Source organism: Eublepharis macularius, chromosome 17 (assembly GCF_028583425.1).
Source record: "Eublepharis macularius isolate TG4126 chromosome 17, MPM_Emac_v1.0, whole genome shotgun sequence".
In the NCBI taxonomy this organism is placed as follows: domain Eukaryota; kingdom Metazoa; phylum Chordata; class Lepidosauria; order Squamata; family Eublepharidae; genus Eublepharis; species Eublepharis macularius.
The window spans coordinates 7,503,399-7,529,495 of record NC_072806.1 but is presented as its reverse complement, the minus strand read 5'-3'; the positions used below and the strand labels follow the sequence as shown (position 1 = coordinate 7,529,495).

The window sequence follows — 26,097 nt, the reverse complement described above, 5'->3', positions numbered from 1 at the left end:
ACTTTCTCCTCCTCTTTAAAAAATAAATCATAGAGCTGGGAATCATACCCAAAAAAAGATAAATTATGAGAAGAGTGCATTTACCATAACAAAAGAGAAAGTCTGGATTCTTAAAATTATAATACATTCCGCAGTACAGCAGGAGACCAACAAGATATTCCAGCCAAGATGGCCGTGTTGGGATGTACGTTTGTTGTTGCTGCTGTAATGTGTTTCAATGGAGCCCATGCAAATAAATGGGCATTCCTGGTTCCTATTGTTTCCAATGGGCATTCAAGCCTCTCCTATTATTTTCAATGGGCAATCCTGTTGTTCCTTTTAGTACATCCCGCCGGGTTTGTAGCAGTAGAAAAAAGCAAGAGTCCAATAGCACCTAACAACATCTGTGGTAGGGTAGGAGCTTTCGTAAGTCACAGCTCACTTCAGATTTTCAGGGTAGGAGAACTGTGATTCTCGAAAGCTTATGCTACAATAAAGTTGATTAGTCTTAAACGTGCTACTGGACTCTTTGATTTCAAGAATCAAAAGCTCCTTTCTAGAATGTTGCGTTCTAGTCACTGGAAATGCAGACGTTTTAGGGTGCAATGATGACAAAATACACTGTACTGATTCAGGCTGCGATTAAGCTCCCTGCAACTAGAAGACTGCGCAGTATGATTCTCCACTTCCCCCCTTGCTGTGCTTGTGCATTTTCTGAGAGTTTGAGCACAGAGGAGCACCCCGCAATGCAATCCTCCACTTGCAGCCCGAAGTGGTGCAGTGCAGCTCAATCCTCTAGTCTCTCTGCATGAGGTTCCAACCAGAGCCGGTAATCCACACCCGCACGACTCCTTCCCCCTCCTTATCTCTATGAGAGCGCCTTGCCCCGCCCCTCCAGCATGAATTATCGCGAGACAGAGCAGGATCGGCGCTCTCCGGCTGCGTGGGGCGCTGTCCAATATGGCGGCTGCCTGCTGAAGGAGGCGACGCGGCGGCCTTAGAGACCCACGGAAATGGCAGCGAAGGAGCCCGGCAAGGGCTCGGCCAGTGTCGCTCAGGCGGCCGGGACGGGCAGCGGCGGCGCGGAGGACGTTCTGCCCGGGTTTCGGGACGCCGATTCCTTCGTCAAGGTATCGCGTCACAGGAGGGAGGGGGAGGCCGGGCCAGCACTACGGAAGCTACTGGACGGTGGGAGCGCGAAGCACGACGGGAGTTGTAGTCTTGGACCTTGGACAGCTTATTGCATAAATGTTCTGTTGTAATATAATATTATGTTTTATGTTAATGTAAGGGGAGAAATGGTGATAGGCATGCATGGTGGTAGTGAGTATTTTCTTGCATGGGGCAGGAGTGCGATATAAAACAGCCATCAGAACAGCCACCGCTATCTAAGCCAGCAGTCTTTGGCCGCCCGATCATCCTTTTAATTGCCAATCTCCAGGTAATGGCTGGAGATATCCCAGAATTACAACCGATTTCTATGCCTCAGAGTTCCATTCCGCCGGAGAAGATGGCTGCTTTGGAGGGTGGACTCGGGTATTTTACCCGGCTGAAGTCCCTACCAAAAGCCCACCCTCTCCAGTCTCCACCTCCAAAATCTCCAGGAATTTCCCAAACTACTAGGGCTGCCAGCTTCAGGATGGGAAATATGCGGATATTTTAGGGCTGGAACCTGGAAAGGGTGGAGTCCGAGGAGGGGTGGAATCTCAATAGTCTGTAACATAATAGTCCATCTTCCAAAACAGCCCTTTTTTCTGAAAGAACTGGTCAGGTGTAATTCCAGGAGATCTCCAGCCACCACCTGGAGGGTGGCAACTATAAGGATGACCTGATGGCCAAAGTCTGTTGGCTTAAATAGCCGTGGCTACTCTGATGGCTGTTTTTTATTGCATTCCTGCCCCATGAAAGAAAATACATATCTCATTAGAAAAAGATGGCACGGGTTCAGCTTTGGATCTGATGCACACAAAGCATTAGCTACAGGCCATCCAACGTAGGCAGTGTTGAGTCCAGGGCATGAGGAGGTAATCCGCGTTCCTCCATATGTAAACAGTTTGATCCACTTCACCCCTGACTGTTGCAGTGTCTTTATTCTTTTGTCCAGCATGCCCTTGGCACAGTGGTGTCTGCCACCAAGGCGTCGAGCGGCCTTCCTCAGCCCGGAGATGAGTATGACTTCTACCGCAGCTTCCCAGGCTTCCGAGCCTATTGTGAAACACAAGGAGACCGATTGCTGCACTGGTGAGTCTCTCCGGGCTGGTTCCAATGTGAATTGTGCCCAGAAACACACCAGGGGCCAGGGCATTTGGAAATGACTCACACTGGCATCAGCTAGAAAGTCGGCAGTCACATCTTGTACCATTTCAGTTTTGGGGGACATGCTCTTAACAGGCAGCCCTTGGCTTGTGTTTCAGGGATGTGGGAATATATTCAGAGCAGGATTGGAAGCCGGCATTCCGTGACAGCCAGTTAGAGTTCTTGCTAAAACCCCTCGGTCCCAACCGCCTCATGCTTCCTTTCCCTCCTGACAGCATGAGCAGAATAATGCAGTATCACGGCTGCCGCAGCCACATCAAAGACCATAGCAAAGTCATGGAGCTGGAGGACAAACTCGATTTGCTGGTGGATGCCAACGACGCCATCCTGGAAAGAGTGGTAAGTGCCACTTGGTGCCAACTGTAGAAATTCCATGAGGACCACAACCAAATCACAGTCACGTAGACACATCCTACGAATAAGATTTGGGCTGTCTTTTCAAGGATGAGCTCCAACCCTGTTGTTCCTCCTCACCTCTTCATCACTCACTGCCAATCTGTTGACCAGTCAGATATTGTTAATTTGACCATCTTGTGCTTAACCACAGCTAAGAATTGTAAAATCTTCCACGAAGGCAAGAAGAACTCTGTATAGGTGGCAAGCTTCTTTTCTAAATTTCATTCTGGTTTCCTGTGTTAATCACGGCAGGCCTAGGCAGCAAAGCTTCATCTCCAGGCCATCCACTATAACTGCAGGCATTTCCAAAGCGAAGAGCCAGCCCGCTTCCCCCAGAGCACAAATGCTTTTAAATAGCAGGATTTATTATCATAGTCGTTATTATTCCTTAAGTTTTGTAAAAGCCAGAATTGTTTGGGAAACGTTCGCATTGATAAAAGCCTGACCTGATGTTTTAAAACATAATAATTCTTCACTGGGGGGTGTTTTTGTTTGAATGGCCCAACCCTCCTGTGACATCTCCCAGAACTTCGTCTGCTTGAATTTCAGGGCATTCTACTGGACGAAGCCGCAGGCGTGAACAAGAACCAGCAGCCCATCCTCCCTTCGGGCTTGCAGCTGCCCAAGACCATCATTTCCAGCTGGAACCGCAAGGTATGAGGAGGCATCCTTGTCTCTTTTTGCACCCAGCCTTCTGTGTGAGCCTCCCTGCCTGCCATACTGCACTTCATATTCAAGATAACCCCAAGCAGCGGCTCATGTTCTTTAAAAGCCAGGACTCAGGCACCCTAGAATGTGGTCCCGCAAGGTCGGAAATGCATTAGGCTACATTCTTTATTTGTTTTTATCCTTTGCCAGAGAACAATTCACAGGACTGCTTGAACAACCAGTTAAAAACAGGACAAATAACAGTATCTGTAAATGTAAATATCCTGATTCTTAGTACCCCAAAACAGGTCAAAATACATTTTAAATAAAAATTATTCAAAGCTCACAGTTTGCAGAGTTTAAAATGGCGGAAGAAACTGGAATTCAAAATCTAAGAGGGTGCAGAGAGGAAGAAAAAAATAAGCCTGGGGGAACAAAGAGATCTTTGCCCAACATTGGAAAGGCAGAGCAAGATCTCACTGTAGATATCCATTTAGAGGGAGGTATCCAGCTGACCTGCCTTCAACGCAGAAGGGAGGCGGAGCAGGGCCTTAGGAGATTGTTCTAGAGGAAGATGGTGGTCCTTCAGATATCTTAATTGCAAGTCCACAATCCTCACCGCTACCTTCCTCAAGCAGACAGGTTTCACGGTAAAGCTGGCCCCATCCTGTCAGGCATAGGAAAAGTTTTGCCAGCTGAGACCAAGGGTCTGTCTGCTCTATGGGCTGGTAGGGTGCTTTCCAGAAGCCTCTTGCTACCCACTGGACTGAACGAGCCTTTGCTCTGATCCCACAAAGCTCTTGTCGTTCTCTTACGTCCAACAGTCATTGTTCTTGCTCCCCCTTAATGCGTCTTGTGGCATGCCACTTCTTCCAGCAGAGCGGGGAGGCCAACAAGCGGACCAAGTCGGAAACCTTCCGCTTGCTCCACGCCAAGAACATTGCTCGGCCGCAGCTCAAGTTCCGTGAGAAGGTTGACAATTCCAACACCCCCTTCGTTCCCAAGCTTTTTGTCAAACCCAACGCTCTGAAGCCACTGCCAGAAGGTGAGGGAGACTCAAAAGGGGGAGGGAGGGGATAAACCAGGGAACAATGTCTTTTTCATGCAAAGCGTGTGTGCTGTGCCGTGGAAAGTGGTCCCTAAGGAAAGTAAGATCTTTCTTAATATTTATTAATCATGTATTGTCGAAGGCTTTCACGGTCGGAGAACGATGGTTGTTGGGGGTTTTCCGGGCTGTATTGCCGTGGTCTTGGCATTGTAGTTCCTGACGTTTCGCCAGCAGCTGTGGCTGGCATCTTCAGAGGTGTAGCACCAAAAGACAGAGATCTCTCAGTGTCACAGTGTGGAAAAGATGTAGGTCATTTGTATCTACTCAGGAGGGGTGGGGTTGAGCTGAGTCATTCTGTAAGAGTTTCCCAGGGTGTGGAATGCTAATGGCGGGAGGCTTCACTGTATCCTGAGGAGGGTCTTTTGCATATGGATTGGTGCTTGATGTGCTAATCTTCTCTGCAGGGCTATTGTCGGGTGTGGAGTGTTTTGTTGGCCTGGTGTTTTTCAGAACTGGAGCCCATGCTCTGTTCATTCTTAAGGTTTCTTCTTTCCTGTTGAAGTTTTGCTTATGCTTGTGAATTTCAATGGCTTCCCTGTGCAGTCTGACAAAGTAGTTGGAAGTGTTGTCCAGTATTTTGGTGTCCTGGAATAAGATACTGTGCCCTGTTTGAGTTAGGCTATGTTCAGCCACTGCTGATTTTTCAGGCTGTCCAAGTCTGCAGTGTCTTTCATGTTCTTTTATTCTTGTCTGGATGCTACGCTTTGTGGTCCCGATGTACATGCTCGGGTGAGGCCAGGGAACGGAGCAAGGAGCAATTCAGGAGGATCAGACCTTACAAGGGATTGATGGGTTGTAAGAGCAGTTTCTGCAGCCAGCAGGTTTCTGCGTCCTGCAGAAGTAATAAGCTGTGTTCTGGAGCTCATCTGTTATACACGGGTTTTAAGCATGTGTGTTAAGGAAAAAAAGCATTGCTGCCTTGAAAAGAATTTTTTAAAATCTACCTGTCCTCCAAAGCATCCTGGCTGCCAAGCCCAACTTCCACCCTGTCAGCCCCCACAAAAGCTCTGGTCGAGTGCTGCGCCTAAGGCCTTTCTTAGCCTCTTTGCTTCTGAATCTCCAGCGCTCTCGAAAAGCCGGCGAGAACGGAAGGAGCGCCCCGAGGACTTGGATGTGCCAGCTGCCCTGGCCGACTTCCTCCATCAACAGAGGACTCAGCAGACAGAGCAAGACATGTAAGTTGCTGCCTGGGGAAGGAGAGAGAGAGCTCTAGAATTTGTCTTCTCCGCTTTCCATCCCAGACCTGGCATCAGTAGTTCCGCCGCTGTTTTTGTAAATAGAGGAGAGGGAGCAGAATATGCCCTTCTGAAATGATTCACAGTTCAGCTTCTCTTCCTGGATCCCCGCCTCACCTGACCTCTGTAAGCAAGGCCTCAGTTTTCTTTGCAGCCGGCTGCTGGAGCTTCCCTCTTCCCCCTCCTCATTCCAATCCCACCCTTCGCTCCTAATCTCATTCTGTCTCCTGGTTTGCACAGGTTCGCTCACCCTTACCAGTACGAACTGGAGCGCTTTTCTCCAGCTGACGACCTTCTCGAGAAACCACAAATCCAGGTGAGTGCTCCACTTTGACTCCAGTACCTTCCCTCGGCAGCTCCTCTGACTGGAGCAAGCAGCTTATCCTGTGTGTCACTTTCTTTGGCCAGGTGCACCGGCCTGTCTCGGAAACACCGTGCCACTTCATCTCCACCGTGGACCAGCTGGTGGAGTTGAACGAGAAGCTCCGGGGCTGTAAAGAATTTGCTGTGGATTTGGAGGTAAAGAGTTTCTCTATGATGACTAAATGGAACACCCATATTCAGAGGCACTATACCCCTAAATGTCAGTTGCTGGGAAGCAACAATGAGGAATCTTGTCCGACAGGATGCTGGACTACATGGATTTGACAGTCTAGGGGAAGGTGAATCAGTCAGTAGTTGTTAGCCATGAAGGATCTTCCGCGCTCAGGAGCAGTGTACCTCTGAATATCAGCTGTTGGAAATAACCAACAGGAGAGGGTTTCCTGTCCTGCTATGCTGTTGAGCTTCCCCAAACTATCTGTCTGGCCCCTGTGAACATGGCCTGCTGAGCTAGCTGCTCTCTCCCTTTGGTGCAACCCACGTGGGCTCTTACGATGTTCTTCACAACACTCTTTTCTTCGGCGCGCCCCCACCCACAGCACCATTCCTACCGGAGCTTTCTGGGTTTGACGTGCCTGATACAAATCTCTACCCGGACGGAAGATTTCATCATAGACGCCCTGGAGCTGCGCAGCGAGCTGTACATCTTGAACGAAACGTTCACAGACCCCACGATTGTCAAGGTGAGGGGGGGAGATGGACTTTGCAGGCTGTTGGACAGATTGGAATTTGTTTGTCTGGGCATTGATTGGCTGTTCTGTTGAGCCTTTTTTATTTCAAAAAGTTAATCACAGGTTATCTCACATAAATATGCTCAGTCTGACGGAAGTTAAGAGTGGCTCTCTTTTTTACTATACTCTTCGTTTAAATGTTGATTCAGGTCTTCTAGATCCCGTTTCCCTGAATAACCCAGACAGGCCCAAACTCATCAGATCTCAGAAGCTAAGCAGGGTCAGCCTTGGTTAGTAATTGGATGGGAGACCTCCAGGGAAGACCAGGGCTTCAGAGGCAGGCAATGGCAAACCACCTCTGTTGGTCTCTTGCCTTGAAACCTACAGCAGGGGTTGCCCAAGGCTCCCTCTTCACCACCACCACCATATCCAGTTTAAAAATAATGCAAGCCACACCGTAGTTTTCTCTCTTTGTAGTTAAATTTTATGGTCAGCAGTTGTTTCATAGCAATGCTGCTTAGTTTCCATTATTGTAACTGAGTTCCGTCTGTACACAGGTTTTTGAAGTGGGAAAATCCGGCCTATGCCCCTTAACTTCCAGGAAAAGCGTAGAGCTTTTTCTTGGCTTCCTCTTCTGCCCACCTCCCTCCATTCCCTCCCACCCCCAATGTATTTCTCTCTTCCCGAGAGAGAATGAAAATGGGCAGCGTTGAAAGCATCTGGAAGGGGTGCCTGGCTGCTTCCTCCCCTCTCCAGTGCTCCCTTCATTTGGCCTGTCAGCCAGCAGGTTTTGTTCACTTGTCGAGACATGAGGGCATCCCTGCGGCCACCACCTTGCCCTCCTGATGCTAACTCTCCCCGTCCTTTTCAGGTTCTGCACGGCGCTGACTCAGACGTGGAATGGCTCCAGCAGGACTTCGGCCTCTACTTGGTGAACATGTTCGACACCCACCAAGCGGCTCGGCTGCTCAGCCTAGGCAGGCACTCTCTGGACCATCTGCTCAAGTTCTACTGTGATGTGAATGCAAACAAGCAGTTCCAGCTTGCTGACTGGAGGATCCGGTAATGGGTTATCTGTCTGTCCCCTCCCTGGAGATGCAGGTCCTGCAGGAAGAAGCATAGTCTTACCCTTTCTCTTTCTGTCCCTCTTCCAGCCCCTTACCAGAGGAGATGGTCCATTATGCGCGCGACGACACTCACTACCTGCTCTATATCTACGACCGAATGAGAGAGGACCTCTGGGAGAAAGGCAACGGGCAGCCAGCTCAGCTGCAGTCCGTGTGGCAACGGAGCAGGGACATCTGCTTGAAGGTGAGCCCCCTGCGTAGCTCGCCGGTGGACAGGCATCACAGCTCCAGGGATAGCCTGAGAGGTTTCAGGTTGGTGCTTGGGGAGCTTAGTAGCGTTTCCTGCTATTTTTCTTTCCTACAAAAACATGCCTCATCTTCAGTTCTTTCTGAATCCACAAAACCATAATCTTGAACAACTACATCATAAGAAATTGTGCACTGTGTAATCCGGCTCGGATCTCAGTGAGAAAGGTGGACTATGAATAAATAAATAATTATAATGCATGCAAAGCAGCCCATCAGATAACCAAATCGCAGCAGATAAACGCAGCTACAAATCAGCAGTCGACAAGACCGTACAGGCCTCGGTCAAAGCGTTGCTTTCGCTCGACCTCAGGAAGCCAGCAGAGAGAGAGAGTGGAGCATGCTTCCCTAGGAAAGGAGTTGGCACAATCTCAGTACGGGTGCCATGTGACTGGTCACCATACCTGAACGGGGGGAGGCAAGGAGAGAAGGCCTGTGAGAAAGGTGGTCATGCACACGAAGGTTCCAATGGGAGGGGACAGTCCAGAAGTCGATCAGGTGATTGTTAAGGAATTTTGGGCTACCCTGTTATTTCTCAGTATCACCCACCTTTGCTATGCTCTGGGTTAACTTCACTGTCTCTGATTAACGTACACTCACAAATACACGGTGTTTATCATTTCATTATACTCTCTTGTTTCTGTGCTTGGCTGGTACAAGATGAAAGCCAAGTTCAACATGACAAGCATAACAAGCTTATGCTTGTGACTAAAGGCTTGGATATTTTTCTTTTCCTGCCCCTCTCAGCCGTGCGTATATCCTTTTCCAGACATGTCTAAATATCACTGGAGCCTTGATGTTAGTTTATGGTATTTGACCCAAAGCAGATATGAACTTAACCTGTCAGTCCATCGTGTTTGAACTTCATGTAACTTTCACTTGACTGTTTATATATTCATTTAACAATTTCTTGTTCTGTAGACAAAATTGTTTACCTGTATCCCCTCCTTTTGAAAGGTATAAAAGTGGATGTTACCAAACTCTGGTATGCACTTCGCTGTTTGCTATGTGTGCTAGGTTTGTTAGAAAATAAACTTCTGAGATCATCGATTTTGAAGTCTTGGTTAATTATTCAGACTTAAGAAAGGGGGGAACCCCAAAACTGGTACACTGAGGAACTTAAGAATTTCCCCAGCAGTGACGCACTTAGAAATCTTTTGCGTTTGCAAGCGATCCTCTTAAGGCTTTCTTCATCCATACCAAAAAATTCTCTTTGCCCTTCCGACTGGCTCTTTTCTCTCCCTAGAAATACGTCAAGCCCATCTTCACAGATGACTCGTACCATGAGCTCTACCGCAAGCAGAAGAAGCTTCTCAACACTCAACAGCTCACAGCCTTCCGGCTCCTCTTTGCCTGGCGGGACAAGATGGCACGCCAAGAAGATGAGAGCACCGGGTGAGGGGCACACGGGTCTTGGCGAAGGAGAGACCCCAGATCCGCAGCAGCCTTCCCGCACTTGGGAACTGCTGGCGTTTTCTCTGCCGTTAATGGGTGGTGTGACCTTCCACCACTTGGCTTCTTCATTTAGGACAGGAACTCCAGAGCTGCTTATCGAGAGCAGGTCTCCTTTTTCCCACTTTGGCTGATTCCGCACATGTTGGATAATGCACTTTCAATGCACTTTATCAATCGTTTGAGGTGGATTTTTTGTTCTGCACACAAAAACATCTGTTCCAAATGATCTATAAAGAGGATTGGAAGTGCATTATCCAACATGTGCGGAATCACCCAATAACTTTAATAATAATAACATTCGATTTATATACCACCCTTCAGGACAACTTAACACCCACTCAGAGCGGTTTATAAAGTGTGTTGTTATTATCCCCACAACAATCACCCTGTGAGGTAGGTGGGGCTGAGAGAGCTCTGAAAGAGCTGTGACTGGCCGAAGGTCACCCAGCTGGCTTCAGGTGGAGGAGTGGGGAATCAAACCTGCCTCTCCAGATTACAGTCCTGCCGCTCTTAACCACTACACCAAACTGATGGTGCTTTTTTTTCCCCTCTTTGCACCCCAGGTATGTGCTGCCAAACCATATGCTGCTGAAGATCTCCGAGGAGCTGCCCAAGTAAGCTGATAAAATTTTGGGGTTGCACCTCTGTGACCCTTTAATCAAAATGGAGCTGAGTCAGAGATGCTGCCTATTTCCCATCTGGCATGCTGTGAAGCAGGTTGCCTCTATCAGCTGAAAGTGGTGATCTGTTACTGCTCTTGGTCTCAAGGCCGCTCCCAATGCAAACCAGAAGGGAATCCTGTGGTTATGGGAGGGGCCACACCCTGCCACAGTGGCTGTCGAGAAGCCCATGGAAGCCGTCCTGAGGCTGTGGGTGGACACTGGCAGCTGCTGTGTTCTGCTTCCATAGAAACCTGGAATGTGAAAGCGGGGGAGGGGGACACCAAAAGTTTTCTACGTCTGCCCACCCTCAACTCAGCAAATGATGCCCCATGCACGGGGTAGGCCTGCTTCACACAAGCGCTGCAGAGCAAAGCATTTGAGAAGGCGCGTGTGAGCAAGCCAAGCTGCATGTCTGGTTGGTGGGAGGGCAATGAAAAAGATCAGCTTTTCAAAAGTAAGCAAACAGAACCTGCGGAGAGAATTCAAAAAGAGCCTCGCTGCCCTCCTTCCTTCCAGCCCAGATGCCCAAGGGTGGGGTGTCTCCATTTTACTACCAAATGACTGCCAAATGGAGCACCTCTCTTCTTACTGCAGAGCCCTCTGGGTTGATGCCGGAGCAGAGGCATCCATTCCAAAGGCTCTTGTTCGGATGGTTTGCCCCGAGTATTTTCTATTTTTTAAGGTCTCTCACTTGGTTTTATTACCTTGCTTAACGGTCGTAAAGCTCTACGGATAAACTCCTGTCCCCGTTCTGTCTGCAGGGAGCCCCAGGGCATCATTGCCTGCTGTAACCCAGTTCCACCACTCGTCCGCCAGCAGATCAACGAAATGCACCTCTTAATCCAGCAGGCCCGAGAGATGCCCCTGCTGAAGGTATGGGGCGGGGTGGATCCAAATATGATGTTTCCAGCCCAGATCTTTAAGGCCTCTGGTTTGCATCCTGTCTATAGAATTCCCGGCACGATTGAATAAATAAGAGTTGTTGGAGCTGGTACCTGGTTTCACATTTGCTCTCCTGAGAAGCAGAATAGACGACAGCTACAACCTCCCTTTGGAAATATAACAGCTAGTGGTTGAAATATCTCTCTTAACACCCAACAGAGACCAACATTAAACAGCGTGGATAGAACATTTGTGAATGTTTTGTTTCCCATCTGTGCAACTCAGCCAGTGACTGAGGAAGTGGTGCTTTGGATCTAACCAGTTGCAGCCAGGCTGGGGGGGGGGGGGGTCACACACGTGTAAAAATTAGGTTTGAAGGCAGTTGTTGACTTCTCATTCTTTTCATCCACTCTTAGTCTGAAGTCGCAGTTGGAGTGAAAAAGAAAGGCCCTCTTCCCAACCCAGAGGTATGCTGTTTCTGATTATGGTCTTGAAGGAAAGGATTGTGGCTTGGTAGTATATGCAGAAGGTTTCCAGTTCAGTTCCCCAGCATCTCTAGTTAAAAGGGTCAGGGAGTAGGGGGTGTGAAAGACCCCTGCCTGTGACCCCAGAGAGTTGCTGCCAGTCAGAGTAGACCATGCTGCTGTAGTATAAAACAGCTTCCTGCGTTCTTGTGCTTTGTTTCAGTAATAACTTCAGATGCAAGCTCCATGTTAGCTGCAGTGTTGGCTAAGCCTCTCCCTTTTGAGACATGACCTGTTTTGCTTTCCCCAGGATTGTCCCTTGTACATGTCATTCTGAGGTTTGGGAGGGGGAATGAAATTCCAGGCCCCCTTGCTGTATTAAGAAAGCACAACTAACGTTGTGCTTAAAAGAGATGCTCTAGCCAGCTCCTTCTAAGGTCCAAAATAACTGTGCTTATATACCGCTCTTCTAGGTAGATTAGTGCCTCACCCAGAGCGCTGAACAAGTTAGTGTTGTTATTATCCCCACAATATATCTGGGCAGCTGGGGCTGAGAGGAGTGGCTTAGCCAAGGCCACCTGCTGAGCTCATGGCAGTAGTGGGAGTCAAACCAGTAGAGTGCTGATTCGCAGCCGAACCACTTAACCACTGTGCTATAGCAGCTCGTATTACAACAATCAACACCCCCCATTATTTTAAAAAAAACTAATCCTTTTGAGATAATTAAAACTGTGAAGAGAATTAGGGTTATTTATTTAGGAGGGTGTGCTTTTACTGTCACTCTGAAACAGGTACAATTTTCACTCCCTGACTCCTAGAGGTATTTGTGTATTTTCTTCCACTTTTTCTGGAGAAGAGGAGCCTTCTAAGTTTTTGCGGGATGGAGAGATCTGCAAGGGGAAGGGGCCAGATGGGAACAAGCAGTTCTGTAAGGGCACATGATTTAAACCTGTTGAAAGAGCCACCTGTGCGCTTCCCTACTTTTAGCGGTTGTTTTTATTTAAACACTCATCGGTCGGCCTGGACTTTGTGTACAAATGAACACAACCTGCAGCTTGTCAGGCGCAGTTCTGAGCTTGCCCTTCTTGTTTCTGCAGAAACTGGAGAGCCGTTTCTTCGGGCCACATGACAGCTCGCATGTTGCTCAGGACGAGAAGCGGAACCAGTTGGAACTCGGTAATTCTGGGAGGACCCAGAAGAGAGCCCCTTGGGTGCAACCTGTAAAAACCGGGATGGGTTTGATGAAGGGTTTGACTGCAAAAATCCCAGTGCCCTGTAGCTGCCAACATTTAGTAATTGGGGTGCGAAAGACCATGGGACGCATAATCGCTTTTACTGGATTGAAAAATTTCTCAGAAGGACAAGGTAACAAAAGCAAAGCCATAAAACTGATTTCAAGCCATGTTTAGAATCCCATAAGCAAGACAGCAGCATGGAAGTCTTGGTTTCTAAACAGGCCTTGGGCCCTGCCCCAACAGACTTCCGGCCACTTGTTAAGATGATTCTTTTCTGGAGAGGCTCTTTGTGATTTTATTCCCAGTTCAGGTGTTCTTATCTATGCTGCTGTATTTTGTTTTGTAACCCTGGGCTCGTGGTTTTGTTACTTTTGGGGGGGGGGTGTAAATTTTTATTTAAACAATAAACAGTAAGCATAAAAGATAAGAAAAAAACCATAACTATCTAAATAAACCCACACTAACAGTACATATAAACAAGAAAAAACAAACAGGACAAGCCACTACTACTAATAAAAATATACAACTTAGAAAAATAGGAAAAAGAGGTGGGGTAAGAACTAAATTACAAGTTGAGTTTCGCTTTTCTCCGTGACAAATATATATCATTTTCAAAGTCTCCCTTATTCTGTATTGAACATAAGAGCCCTCTTTTTTCTATTGTTCATGGTTCTTAATCCATAAATCCAGATATCATCAAATCATTGTTACCAATTTCATATAAAAAGTCTATAAACGGTTTCCATTCAGCCAAAAATGTAGATAATGTCTTTTCTCTAATCAGTGAAGTAAGTTTTGCCATTGACTCAAACGCCAAAACTTCTTCCACCATTCCTCCATTGTAGGCAATATCGGAGTTTTCCGTTTTTGTGGGCTTGTGGTTTTGTTACTGAGTGAATTGCTGTCTGTTGTATTGAAGGATCCTTCTGTCTGCTCCAGGTTCCTTCTGGGTTTGCACGACCCTCAATTCCTGGTTTTAGCTTTTGTTGTATGATAATTTTTTATTCTGGTTTTTCATTTACATCTTTATGGTGTAAGCAGCTTTGAGTAGGAAGGCACGATAGACATTGCCCAAATAAATAAGCAAACAGCACCCACCAAGCATCTCTTCTCTCACCGCCTTGCCTGGGTCCCCTGTGCTTCCTCCTTCCCGTCCAGAGCCTCATTGATCTGTTTTCAGTCTCTTGCTGTTCTTTGTTTCCTTGTGCAGAGCCCAGACTGGCCCTAGAACATGCCAGTCTCTTTTCTGAAACCAAAGAGGAAGTCGACAGGATTGGGGAGCCGCCAACTTCACCGTGCCTCCTTTTGAGAGCCAGCATCAGTATTTTCAATGTAAGTTGGAGCAGTGCAAAGGGAGTGGCAGCCAGGGATTGAAAAGCAGGAAGGCAGGTGGTGAAATGATGCTTTCTGTTAGGACCTTCTGTCCCTGTAAATGTGAAGTAAGCTTTAGGATTCCACAGAACCCTTCATTGGACAGTGTGAGAGAGTGTTCTCAGGAGGACCTAATGAGGCAAATTTGTTTCAGCTTGTTACTCATCCATAATCACTTCTTAGTGCTGCCCGCACTTATGTTTTTTTCTGTGGTGTCCCCAGGGCTTTTTTTCTGGGAGAAGAGGTGGTGGAACTCAGTGGGTTGCCAGCACAGGGGGCAACTCTTGGTGGGAGGTGGTGCCCCTGGTACCACATGCGCGTATGCAAAGTGCGCGCATGCTCCCAGGACCACACAATGACGTCACTTTGGGTCAGCTGGAGCAAGGGGGAAGTTTTTTAAAGTTTAAATCACCCTCGGCGAAAATGGTCTCATGGCTAGTGGCTCCGCCCCCTGATCTCCAGACAGAGGGGAGTTTAGATGTCCCTCTGCGCTGCTCAGCGGCGCGGAGGGCAATCTAAACTCCCCTCTGTCTGGAGATCAGGGGGTGGGGCCACCAGCCATGTGACCATTTTCAAGAGGTTCTGGAACTCCGTTCCACCGCGTTCCCACTGAAAAAAAGCCCTGCATACATTTGTATCTGAAGAAGTGAGCTGTGGCTCACGAAAGCTCATTTTCAAGAGGTGCTGGAACCCCATTCCACCGCGTTCCAGCTGGAAAAAAGCCCTGGGTATCCCCCACCTTATGGAATGGCCTGCTGTAAGGATCTGCCAGCTGAATCTAATAACGTCACTGCAAGCGTCCAAGACTGCATGAGTTAAAAGATTTATCGATGATCCCCAATTCAGCATCCCAAAACATTCTTTGTTAGGAATAAAGTCTGGTTCTCAATACCCAGCATATATATAGACATTTAAGCACAGCCCCGTTCCCCCCTTCTATCTACAGTGAATCTAGCTACAGTAGATGTCTACAGGAACACAAGCTAAGAGCATGTTTTTATAAAGTCAAGGTTATGTATCTATGGCAACGGCTCTTTTCTTGCTAAAAGTTCAACATAGATAACATGGTCTCTGCCGTATCAGCTAACAGGATCCTTTACACACAAGATTTTACACAGCATCTCAATGAATATCACGCCCCAGCATAATAGTCAACATTAAGTCCCTAAAGTATAGCAGGGGCTGTTAGACCATGAAGCTTGTAAAGTACAGCTTATGGCAGGGGCCATGACCCTGACACCTGCCTGAGGAGATCAGGAAAGCCCCCACCCTCCTGGCGTTCCACAAACTATGCAAGACTGAATTATTCAGGAGGGCTGTCTACCCAAGTTACAGGGCTGGGTCGTAAGAAGTAAGGACAAGGAGAGAGATGTATTGGTAGGGACAAGGACTATACACCACTCTGTTGGGTACTGTCTGCTGATGTAGGCACCTACTAGGGAGTTTCCACATTGCTAAACATGCCACGTAAATTAGTTACGCTTTGTTTCCGAAATATTTCATCTTTGCGCTCGGCTTTATGTTTGTTTTCAAATTTTCGACTACCTTACCCTATTGTATCTCTTTCACGGAATATCTTAGCTGTTGTTCATTATTGTACTTTGCCCAGTAAATATCTTAGTTGTTGATTATATCGTATTGCACTTGCCCTGTTTAATCCCCCTGGGATCTCAGTGAGAGAGGCCGAGTATAAATAATAAAAATGGTAGGGGTATCCTAAAACCGGTTGCGTTTTTACGAGCGTCCCCATGCTTTTACGAGCGTCCCCGTCTTAGCACTTGGAAATACTTGACCGCTGTTTGCAAGCATTCGTAAAAGAGGCTTGCACAGATGCACGCAGCTTCATGCGTTCATCTCTGTTCAGTTGCTCCCATCTTCAGTCTCAAGTTCTCTAGTTAAAAGGAACCAGTCATAAGTGATAAGAACATCCGAAGGGCTCTGTCGGATCAGTCCAGCATCCCTTGCTTCTCCCAATATAATAGACCTCTGAGAGCTGCCTCAAATCAGAGAAGACAGTATCGACTTCACTAGACCAGAGGTCTGACTTGGTATCAGGCAGCTTCGTGTTATCAGCATTGTTAGAGTAGAGCAGACCCTGCCCTTGACACATGATGTGCCGGGCCCCGATAATGGGCAATCGTGCAGCTTTCCCCTTGCTTGTGAGGTCCTTTATTTATGAGCCATGTTCAGAGAGACTGAACAGCGTCAAAGCTGGATCATCACTGGATTAACCACAAAACAAGGACTGGAATTTGCCAGATTAAATGACTGAAGGGCATTAAAACACTCTCAGCATTCGGCCAAATCGAAAAAAAAGCCAGCAGACATCCCCCAACCTCCAGAAGGTCTTTTGACACCGGTCATGTTTTTTTGATCCCACCAAGCATCTCCAGGAGGAGTGTACGAATGGTTTGCCTCCATTTTATGCTCTCTGCAACCCTGCGAGGTAGGAGGACTGGTCGAAGGTCACACCATGACCTCTCTGGCTCCCATCCAACACTTTAACCCCAGCATCACTCCAGCTGTGAAGAGAATAAAGCTTGTCCTGACAGCTAAAGTGAAAGTCTAGGCAGGGAGTTCTGAAATGCTGCAAGTGGTTCGGTACCCTTTGGCCCACGCTTGCTTTCGGTTGCACGCTAACTACTATCCCTGCATTCCCGAAGGAGCCTGAAGCCAACGAGAAGGAGGACGAGAACTTGACGGCGGCCCAGCGGAAAGCCCAGTGCATCATGGACTCCTTTGAAAATCCTTTTCGAATGGTAAATGAGATGAGATGCTAATTGGATCCTCTCTGCCGTTTTTAGAACAGAAAAGGGAGGGAGGAGATCTGTCTGTTTTGCCATCAGAACTGACCACCTCTGTCAACAGCATTGAGGTCAAAAAGACGTCGTGGGCCCATCCCTTCGCCCAGCAGATGTGACCCGTTCTCCCTGATCAGAGAGACCTGCCAATAAAACAGACGTCGCGGCTGGCTAGTGTGGGCCATCACAAGGCATCTGTTTTTCTTTCTTTCAGTATCTGCCAACGGAGCAGAGCCCTGCTCACGTCTCCCAGTCCGCAAAGTCTGACCCCTCCTCAAAAATCTACGAGGTAAGTGCCTCGCTCTTGGACTTGCCAAAGTGTCCTAAACAAGTCTGACCACTCAGTACCTGTTGGGCTGTCTGTAACGGTGGGAAGAGCCCAGACTAAGTGGGAGCAGCGCTCACAAGACCCTTCTCTGCCTGAGACCTCAGAGAGCCGCAGCCAGTCACAGTATTGAGTGGATGGAGCAGTGCTTTGACCCAGCATGAAACCACTCTGCACGTTCACCTACACTGACTCTGTCGAGGGGTCTTGCGGGAGCGGCTCTGCCCCACTCCTGAAGCGGCCCAGCAGCCACTAGTTCTTTGCCCCACTGGAACCACCACTGCTGTTGGCGAGAAAGGACAGCAGCTCCATCAAGGTCCCCCCCCCCCCCCGTTGCTGTTACGCAGCTGCTGGAAGCCACTAGCCAAGAGCCAGTTTGGTGTAATGGTTAAGAGTGCAGGACTCTAATCTGGAGAGCCAGGTTTGATTCCCCACTCCTCCACTCGAAGCCGGCTGGGTGACCTTGAGTCAGTCACAGCTCTTCCAGAGCTCTCTCAGCCCCACCCACCTCACAGGGTGATTGTTGTGGGGATAATAATAACCGCTCTGAGTGGGCGTTAAGTTGTCCTGAAGGCCGGTAAATAAATCGAATGTTATTAATGTTACTACGGTGTAAAAGCAGGATTTGAAATGATGGTTGTTGTGGGTTTGAAATATTCCACACCGGCAAATAACTCTTTCCTGAGATAAATGAGAAGTGCTGGGGACCAAACCAAGGGACATTTTCGTGCAAAGCTGAGCGCTCTGCCCCGAGCCAAAGCCCTTTCCGCTGGCAAGGCTGGCCATCTAGAGATCAGTGAGGGTTGGAGGACGGCACCAGGAGCATTGTTCACTTTTTCTCTTTTGGCTTTCCTGTCCAGATCAGTAATCGGTGGAAGTTGTTGAGCCAAGCACAGCTGCAAGCAGCAGCAAAGAAGGAACCTGCAAAGAAACCGCATCTGCAACAGCAAACAGGTGACGCTAGCTTGGTTGCTTTGTGCCAAAGATTCAACTCCCAGAGAATCTCTCGGCATTTTAATATCTAGTAAAAGCGAATTTCATGATATGTGTTTGTTTCCCTGAGAGCTCATCCCTCCCATCTTTTAAGGCTTGGAACATTTTTGTGATGAAAAACTTTTAAGAGCTGATGCGATGCAGGGGGTTATGAAAAAACGTAACCACAGTCAGACTCGGTGGAGATCATATGGAATTACGAAGGATATATGGTGGGAGACATTTCATTCTCTGTCTCTTGAAAAGCTAGAACGTTGATAAAAGGATTAGACATGCTTATGGAGGAGAGGTCTGTTAATTGGCCTGTCACTGAACCTCCATGTTCAAGGGTAGTCTGCCCATTAGTATCAACTGCTAAAGATAGATAACAGGGGAAGGCCTTCGACCTTCAAGCCCTGCAAATGGACTTTCTGAATGCCTTAGGTGACCCCTGTGAGCCACAGGGTGCTGGACTGGATAGATCTTTAATCTCATCTAGCAAGGAGAGAGAGAGGGCAGGGCCATGTTAACCCATGGGCAAGCCCCTAGGCTTTCAGGTATTTCGGGGCCCCTCCAGCACTTCAGTCTTTCACCCCACTAAAGCTGACAGCCTGACCCTGGTACGGTGGGTACTGGGCCGCAGTGAATAGCCCTATATCCATTCTGAGGGTCTCCTGAAGAATTCTATTCACAATTTTAAAAATATTTTTATTGCACAAGTAGAACTGTTCGGGAAAGCACATTTTGGGGGTATAATGTTTCAATATTGTAATATTTTGAAGTGAATATTTTTTTATTATTTATTAAAATATATCTAATTTATAGATAATTATTTTAATATAAGAGACAATTTGTTTCAGTTCAATAAGGAAGCAGTTAATTTTCTTATTAATAGAGGTTATGTAACAGAATCAATTAATTGTAATTTATGTGGGGGTATGCCTCAGCAGGACCCCTAGGCTTCGGCCTAGTCAGCCTTATGAATAATACGGCCCTGACTTAGGCTTCGGCCTAGTCCGCCTTATGGATGATATGGCCCTGACTTAGGCTTCGGCCTACTCAGCCTTATGAATAATATGGCCCTGACCTAGGCTTCGGCCTAGTCAGCCTTATGAATAATATGGCCCTGACTTAGGCTTCGGCCTAGTCCGCCTTATGGATGATATGGCCCTGACTTAGGCTTCGGCCTAGTCAGCCTTATGAATAATATGGCCCTGACTTAGGCTTCGGCCTAGTCAGCCTTATGAATAATATGGCCCTGACTTAGACTGCAGCCTAGTCAGCCTTATGAATAATATGGCCCTGACCTAGGCTTCGGCCTAGTCAGCCTTATGAATAATACAGCCCTAGGAGGGGGGAAAGATCTCCTCTGTTCCCAGCTCAGCAAACCAGTGCAGGATAGCTGATGAGAGAGTCAAACTTGGACTGGAGGGGTGGGCTGAGGACTGGGTTCAGATCTCTGCTCGGCCCACTTGCCTGCTGCTGCATCCTTGTGTGGCAGTTTTTCTCTTGACTCATCCTCTTTTCCTCCACAGCAACACGGGAGGCTGCTGAAAAGCAGTACAGAGAAAAAGCCGCCCACGCTGCCTCTGTGCGCCAGCTTGTCGCTGTGAGTCTTTCCACGTCCTAGATCATTGAGGGGTGGGGTGGGGTTGCTGTTTAGGACCGAAAGTGACATCCAACATGTTCTTGGCCTTGCCTTGTTTTATCCCTGTTTTCGAGACTCTGCGAAATGCTGCCCACTTCCTCCTGGGCTTTCGGGGTTAAGGAATCTTCCTTCGGAAGTGTTGGCAATCTCAGCAGCGTACTAAGCCTAAATCTCTTTACATGTGGAATGTGCAGAGCTCATGGGAAGTGGGACAGATCTGTGCCCTCCACAAATTTGGGTCTGGCATTCTGAGGCTGGGAAGGATTTTTAACCACCCTCCTCCTGCAGCCCATATTTCCATTTTTAAAAAGACTCTCTTTCCTTGGGATTGTTCATAGCAAGAACACGCCAGCAAAAAGAGGGCGCGAGTGGCCAGTGAACCAGGAACAGAGACACCCAAGCAAGAGAAGAAGAAGCCCAAAGCCTCCCAGAAGCCAGAGGCACCAGAAGATGCCAAGCCTTTCACCCCCTTTGACTACACCAAGTCTGACCTCAAAGTCTTTGCTGGTAGGAACCAGCGCCAAATGTTTCCGTGCCCTGGGAAGCCTGCACCCCAAACACCCACCAGTATTGTTCTGAGGGTGGAGGGGTGGCTTTTGTTTGTATGCAGAGCTGCGATGCAGGAAAGTGCACACACGCACACCCCATTCGAATCTCGCCTTGCCCATGAACTGACCACATTCACAGAAGAAACAGGATCTCAGTTGAGCTTGGAGGAAAATTAACTCTTGATTCCGCAGCAGGATATGCCATGTATTTGATATAATTCATGTGTGGGGAAACTATTTTTTCTCTGTTATTTTGAGCTTTATAGAAGCAAAAATGAATCGACTTCCCCAACTCACTTTGATGACACGTAGTAAGCAAACCTGCACATGTATCAATTGGCATACATAGCAAAGTGGTGCTAGTTCTGTGTTTGCTTACCACTACATGTACTGAGCCCTGCTGTGGCCCCATGGCCCCCTGCCCCCACCCCCACCCCAACAAACCAAACCCAGGGGCAAATACTGAAAATCATTGCGAGTTTCTAAGTTGTGACAGCTCAGGGGCTGCTGTAGCATAGTAGCTAAGTGGTTGAGCTGCAAATGAGCACTCTGCTGGTTCGACTCCCACTGCAACCATGAGCTCAGCAGCTGGCCTTGAGTGAGCCACCCCTCTCAGCCCAGTTCCCCAGCCATACTGTGGGGATAATAATACACTATGCACGCTGCTATAGCATAATGGTTAAGTGGTTGGGCTGTGAATCAGCACTCTGCTGGTTCGAATCCCATTACTCAGGAACCTAAAAGGTTGAGCAGCCAAAAAATATATATAAAATAAAGAGAATACAATTATTTACAATCATCAAAAGCATCAATAAAAGGGCAGGTGCAAAGTAAACCATGCTTTCCAAACCATCAGTTAATAAGAGCCAGCCCAGAGGAAAATAGCCCATCCGCCATGACCTATTTAGGGACATAGATCCAGAGGAGTTAGCCGTGTTAGTCTGTAGTAGCAAAATAGCAGAGTCCAGTAGCATGCATATGACAAAGAGAACTGTGGTTCTTGAAAGCTTATGCCACAGTAAAGTTGGTTAGTCTTAAAGGCGCTACTGGACTCTCTACTATTTAGGGACAGGCAGCATGAATGAAGCAAGGCAAGAGAAACTAGAAAAGCCTTGAAGATGCCTAACAGCTAGCAGCTTCGGAACCAGGTAGATTTTTCTGGGGATGGAGCTCTGGAGTCTCAGGACCACGACAGGTGAGGCCCCAGACCTGTTTGCAGTTCAGATGATCAGCTATGCTTGCCTCCTTTCTTGTCTCTCTGTCTTTCAGTGCCTGGCAAGTCCAAGGCCTCGTCACAGTTCGATCCCGCCAGGCAGGCCCACACCAAGAAGGTAAAGCGATGCCGTGCAAGGAGGGATAGTTTTGAGAGTGAACAGAGACGTGGAAGCCGGGAAATCTTTCCCAGTGCAAAACAGTGCCAGTGAAAGATCAGCTGAGCAAAATGTGAAAATGGGATTAAAAGCAAGACTCCCTGCTGGGACATATTGTGACGTGTTAGGGTGTGTAGCGGTTAGAGCATTGGACTAGAATATAGCCAGCCTTCACCCTACCAGGACTGGAAATTTATCTTACTCATCCTGTTTGATTTTGTGTCTTACAAGGTAAAAAGAGCATCCTACCCCATTCCCTCAGATGCACCAGGCAGTCACCTTTTCCTTGGTTTACTAGTTTGTCTCCTGCTCCTCTTTCCTTTGCATTTCGTTTCCTGGCCCTGTCAGTTTACTGTATGCCCGCCCACCCACCCCTTTTATATCTGTGTTCGAATCCTCATTCAGCTTTGAGTGACCTTGGGCAAATCTTTCTGTAAGCCTCACATACCTTGCAAGACTCTTGTAAGGACAAAGCAGGGGTGAGATAACTGTTTTATACCACCTTGAGCCCCTAAGAGGAAGGGCTGAATTAAAATGGGTTTGTTGGAGAACTGTATTCTACAACAAGGCCGCTGTTCCCCTTCTGTTTTTTTTTAAATAGAAAATTTCAGGAGCTGGCAAAGCTCAACAACCAGCTGGAACAAAAAGCATGTCCTACCTGCCTGGGAAATCCAACCGGTAAGTTCATACAGCAGTTTTATTCTACGTGCCATGGGTAAATGCCAGAAAAGTTTCTAGCCCACTGTAGTTTTAAGAAGCCCACCTGCCCACACATGCTTGGAGCTCTGTTACACATAGGTCAGAAAGGAGGAGTTGGGGGGGGGGGAATTCGGGCACACTTGCCATAGTCGAGCATAGAAACAGAGTTTGAAGGTACCCCCAAGGGTCATCTAGTCCAGCTCCCCTGCACAATGCAGGATATTCACAGCTCCTACTCCACACACAGCTACCTCCCACCCACACACACCAGTGACCCCTGCTCTATGTCCAAAGGAAGGCAAAAAGCCTCCAAGATCCCTGGCCAATCAGGTCTGGAGGAAAAGTCCTTCCTGACCCTGAAGTGGCAATCGGCATTACTCTGGGCATATAAGAAAGGACCACGGGAGCAAAGTACCAGCTTATTCCTTCATGCACGCCCTCTCTTGATATGTGTACATTCACATTAAGTCAGAGAATCATCATACCTGCTAGATGACCATCTAACCTCTTCTTGAATACCTCCAAAGGAGAGCCCACCACCTCCTGAGGAAGCCTGTTCCACTGAGGGACTGCTCTAACTGCCAGGAAGTTCTTCCTAATGTTTAGCCGAAAACATTTGTTTTAATTTTAACGCATTGTTTCTGGTCCAACCCGCTGGGGCAACAGAAAACAACTCGCTGCATCCTCTACGTGACGGCCCGTCACATACTTCAAGAGGGCTATCTTATCACCTCTCGGTTGTCTCCTCTCCAGGCTAAACATAACCAGCAGCTGATTGTGGGTGTCAGAGCAGCCCTGGGCATTTTTCCTTTTCCTGCTGCAGATGGAAGCAGAAACTGCCTGCCATCTGATAAACATCCTCAGAGCAGGGTCTTTGCCGGGGGCGGGGCAGGGAGAGTCTCATACCTCAGGCACACCCTCTTTTAACCATCCTTTCCTCATGCTCTGTGGGTGCGCCACCCTGAGTTGCCGGGCTGTTGCAGCATACAAAGGAGGGCACAGTGCAATGTTTTGCGATATTGCCCCCCTCCCGTTGCAGATGCATTTGCTCATCACCCTGTCTGCTTCTGACATTCCGCAACGTAAGATAGGATTGGGTCCCTGCAGTAGTTTAAAGACGCTTGAAGTCTCCAGCCAAGGAACTGGCTGACCTGCTTCAAATCAGTGTGTGATTCAGCCCTGACTGCTCACCCTCCCACGCTGCCTCTTCATACTGTAAACCTTTTTATTTCCCCCAGCCATTTCCCCCCACCTTGCATGTCTGTTCGCCATTTCCCCCACCCTGCTTTTTCCTGACCCACCTGCTGGCCAGTCCATCAGATTCCCTTCTCACCATCTGCTGCTTGTTCTGCATCCTTCCCCCATTGGGGTGGCACTTCCTCCCTGCCCTGCCTCTGAACCACCACCCCCTCCCACACACACACACACAGGTTCCTGAATGTTTTGTGATATCCCGTCTCCTTGTCCAGTCAGTCTCTACAGCGCCCACTGCCAGGAGCGCAAAGCATTCGGGGTTCCCTGCCGAGGAGAGAGGCACCATCCAAGTCCCTTCAGTGTGGAGGCAGCAAGCACATGAAGCAGCCAGGCTGTTCTCGATGACTGGAATCTCTTCGAGTAATTCACTTTTTTAAACATCTGACTTCTCTCTCCTCTCTCTACACAGGGGCTTCAGGCATAACTGGCCAAAAAGATAACACTGTTGAAGTAACCCATCAGAAAGAACCAGGGAAGGCACTTTTGAAACAGTTTTTTGCCAGGAGGCGAGGAGGACTCCAGCCGCTGTTTTTTTGTATGGATTCTTGGTTTTTTTTAAAAAACACACACAATTAAACTGCCATTACTCCCCCCACACCTCCAAAGTGGGGAAGGGGAAAATCTTAATTGCTTTGGAGTTTGCTTGTTTAGTTGGAAGATACTTACGTGACTTCTCCCCACACTGAGTCAGACCAGTCTTGCCAGTAACATTTCAGGGAATGGGGGAGGGGGTCACCACGCACCATTCAAGTGGGACAGCAGATCTACCTCTCCTGCTATCCCCACCCCCCCCCCTCCGTTTCTCCCTCATCTGTCATTCCAAGAGGCTTGCACGGCACTCTGTCCTCTCCTCTGCACCCTTCTGCCCTCCAAGGATGCTGCCCTGGGAAGGCAGAAAGGTGCCGACTACAGAGGACACAACCACATTTGCCCCTGTCACAACGCCAACTGCTGATCGCCCAGGAGTTTCCCAGAATGCTGCAAGCCCCATGCAAGGAGGAGAAAAGCAAGCGGTAGCTCTTAATTAGATGTAAGCCCTCCACCCCTCAGTACGCTGCCTGTTCTCCCACTTCTTACCCTCCACATTCAAATTCTGCCTTTGCTGCATTGTCCCCCAGTGACTACACTTGGGCACTTCTCAGCCTGTTTCTCTTCTCCCACCCCATGCAAAAACAGAGACGCTTCTTGACTTGCACGGTGGTTGTCATGATTATAAGATACGCAAAGCACTTCCAGCACAGCACGAACACTTGCTGTTACTAGTACTCTTTACATGGATGTTGGATGGAGGCACCACCCTGTCGTTCTCTTGCTTCAAAGGGAATGCACACAGAAAAGCATTCTGATAATGGACCCCACCTAATCTGGGGCCCACTGAATTAACACCCACCTGAGCTATCCCAGCACAGTTGAGTTTTAATAATGAATGAAATTACATTACGGACTAACTAGAAAGCTGCACAGGAGACGAACTGGCCAAGTACCACAGATCCCTTTGGGAACAAAGAGAGCGCAACAATTTACTCCTAACTTAGTATTGTTCACTGATGTGATAAAACCAGCTGGAATTTCTAGTTCGGGGAGAGAAATTCTCTTTCCAATACATCACTGCGGTGGTTCTTTCCCGTGTCATCTCCCAGGTCAGGTTTCTCCGCTACAGCAAAGTTAATCTGCCAGGAAGCCCTCCTTGCGAGTATTAACAAAAAAGTAATTAATTTGTAAGCAAGGTTCATTTTTAGGCTCAGTGCACCGAAGGCCAAAAGCCTTCTGTCGTGCGGCAAATTCCATTTCAACTTATTTATTTCTTGGAAGCTGTTACTGGAGATGGTTTTTAGCACGAAGGCTTCTTTACAGCCTTATTATGGTTGTGCAGACAGAAGTCTGGCAGCAGCGGTGGTAGCCTAAGGCCATCCAGCAAGTCTACGGCGGAGGAGGAAGCGGTCTCCCAGGCCCAAATCTCACTGCGTCTGACTTGGCTCTTTGGCTCCATAGGAATTTTCATTACATAGATTTCAAAATGAACTGGGGAAATGAGAATTTTCATTCCCACCTCCTATAATTCTTTCAACGCATTCACTGATTACTCTAATTAAACGGAGGGCTTGGGGTATCATGGCTCTGACAAGCGTTTGATGTGGGTGGCTGACGCCGGCTGACAGACAAAAATTGTTGCCGAGATAGCAGAAGAATAGAAGCCCTGCAGGACTCCTTCTGCAAGACTTGGTGGGGCTCCATTTGAGCTCTCAGAGCTTGTTTTCCTTACTGCACCGCCTCTCCAAACATCATGCACTCTTGTATGTATAC

The 26,097-nt window shown here is 48.1% G+C and overlaps 1 protein-coding gene across 2 annotated transcripts; it reads left to right on the top strand.

Moving 5' to 3' along the window:
* The first annotated feature begins 926 nt into the window (after nt 1-926).
* On the top strand, nt 927-24,420 carry EXOSC10 (exosome component 10). Of its 2 annotated transcripts, none has more exons than XM_055001739.1 (25): nt 927-1,109; nt 2,084-2,220; nt 2,511-2,634; nt 3,241-3,345; nt 4,219-4,384; nt 5,511-5,622; nt 5,923-5,998; nt 6,091-6,201; nt 6,603-6,746; nt 7,606-7,796; nt 7,889-8,045; nt 9,354-9,502; nt 10,126-10,176; nt 10,986-11,097; nt 11,523-11,573; nt 12,668-12,746; nt 14,016-14,137; nt 16,840-16,935; nt 17,192-17,266; nt 18,163-18,256; nt 19,810-19,883; nt 20,261-20,429; nt 21,740-21,801; nt 22,442-22,518; nt 24,203-24,420. In XM_055001739.1, the coding sequence occupies exons 1-25, from the start codon at nt 993-995 to the stop codon at nt 24,231-24,233; spliced, it is 2,682 nt and encodes an 893-aa protein (XP_054857714.1). In that variant the 5' UTR covers nt 927-992; the 3' UTR covers nt 24,234-24,420. The 2 variants fall into 2 exon arrangements, with proteins under 2 accessions (XP_054857714.1, XP_054857713.1); XM_055001738.1 differs by having other exon boundaries at nt 4,216-4,384.
* Nucleotides 24,421-26,097: the final 1,677 nt, after the last annotated feature.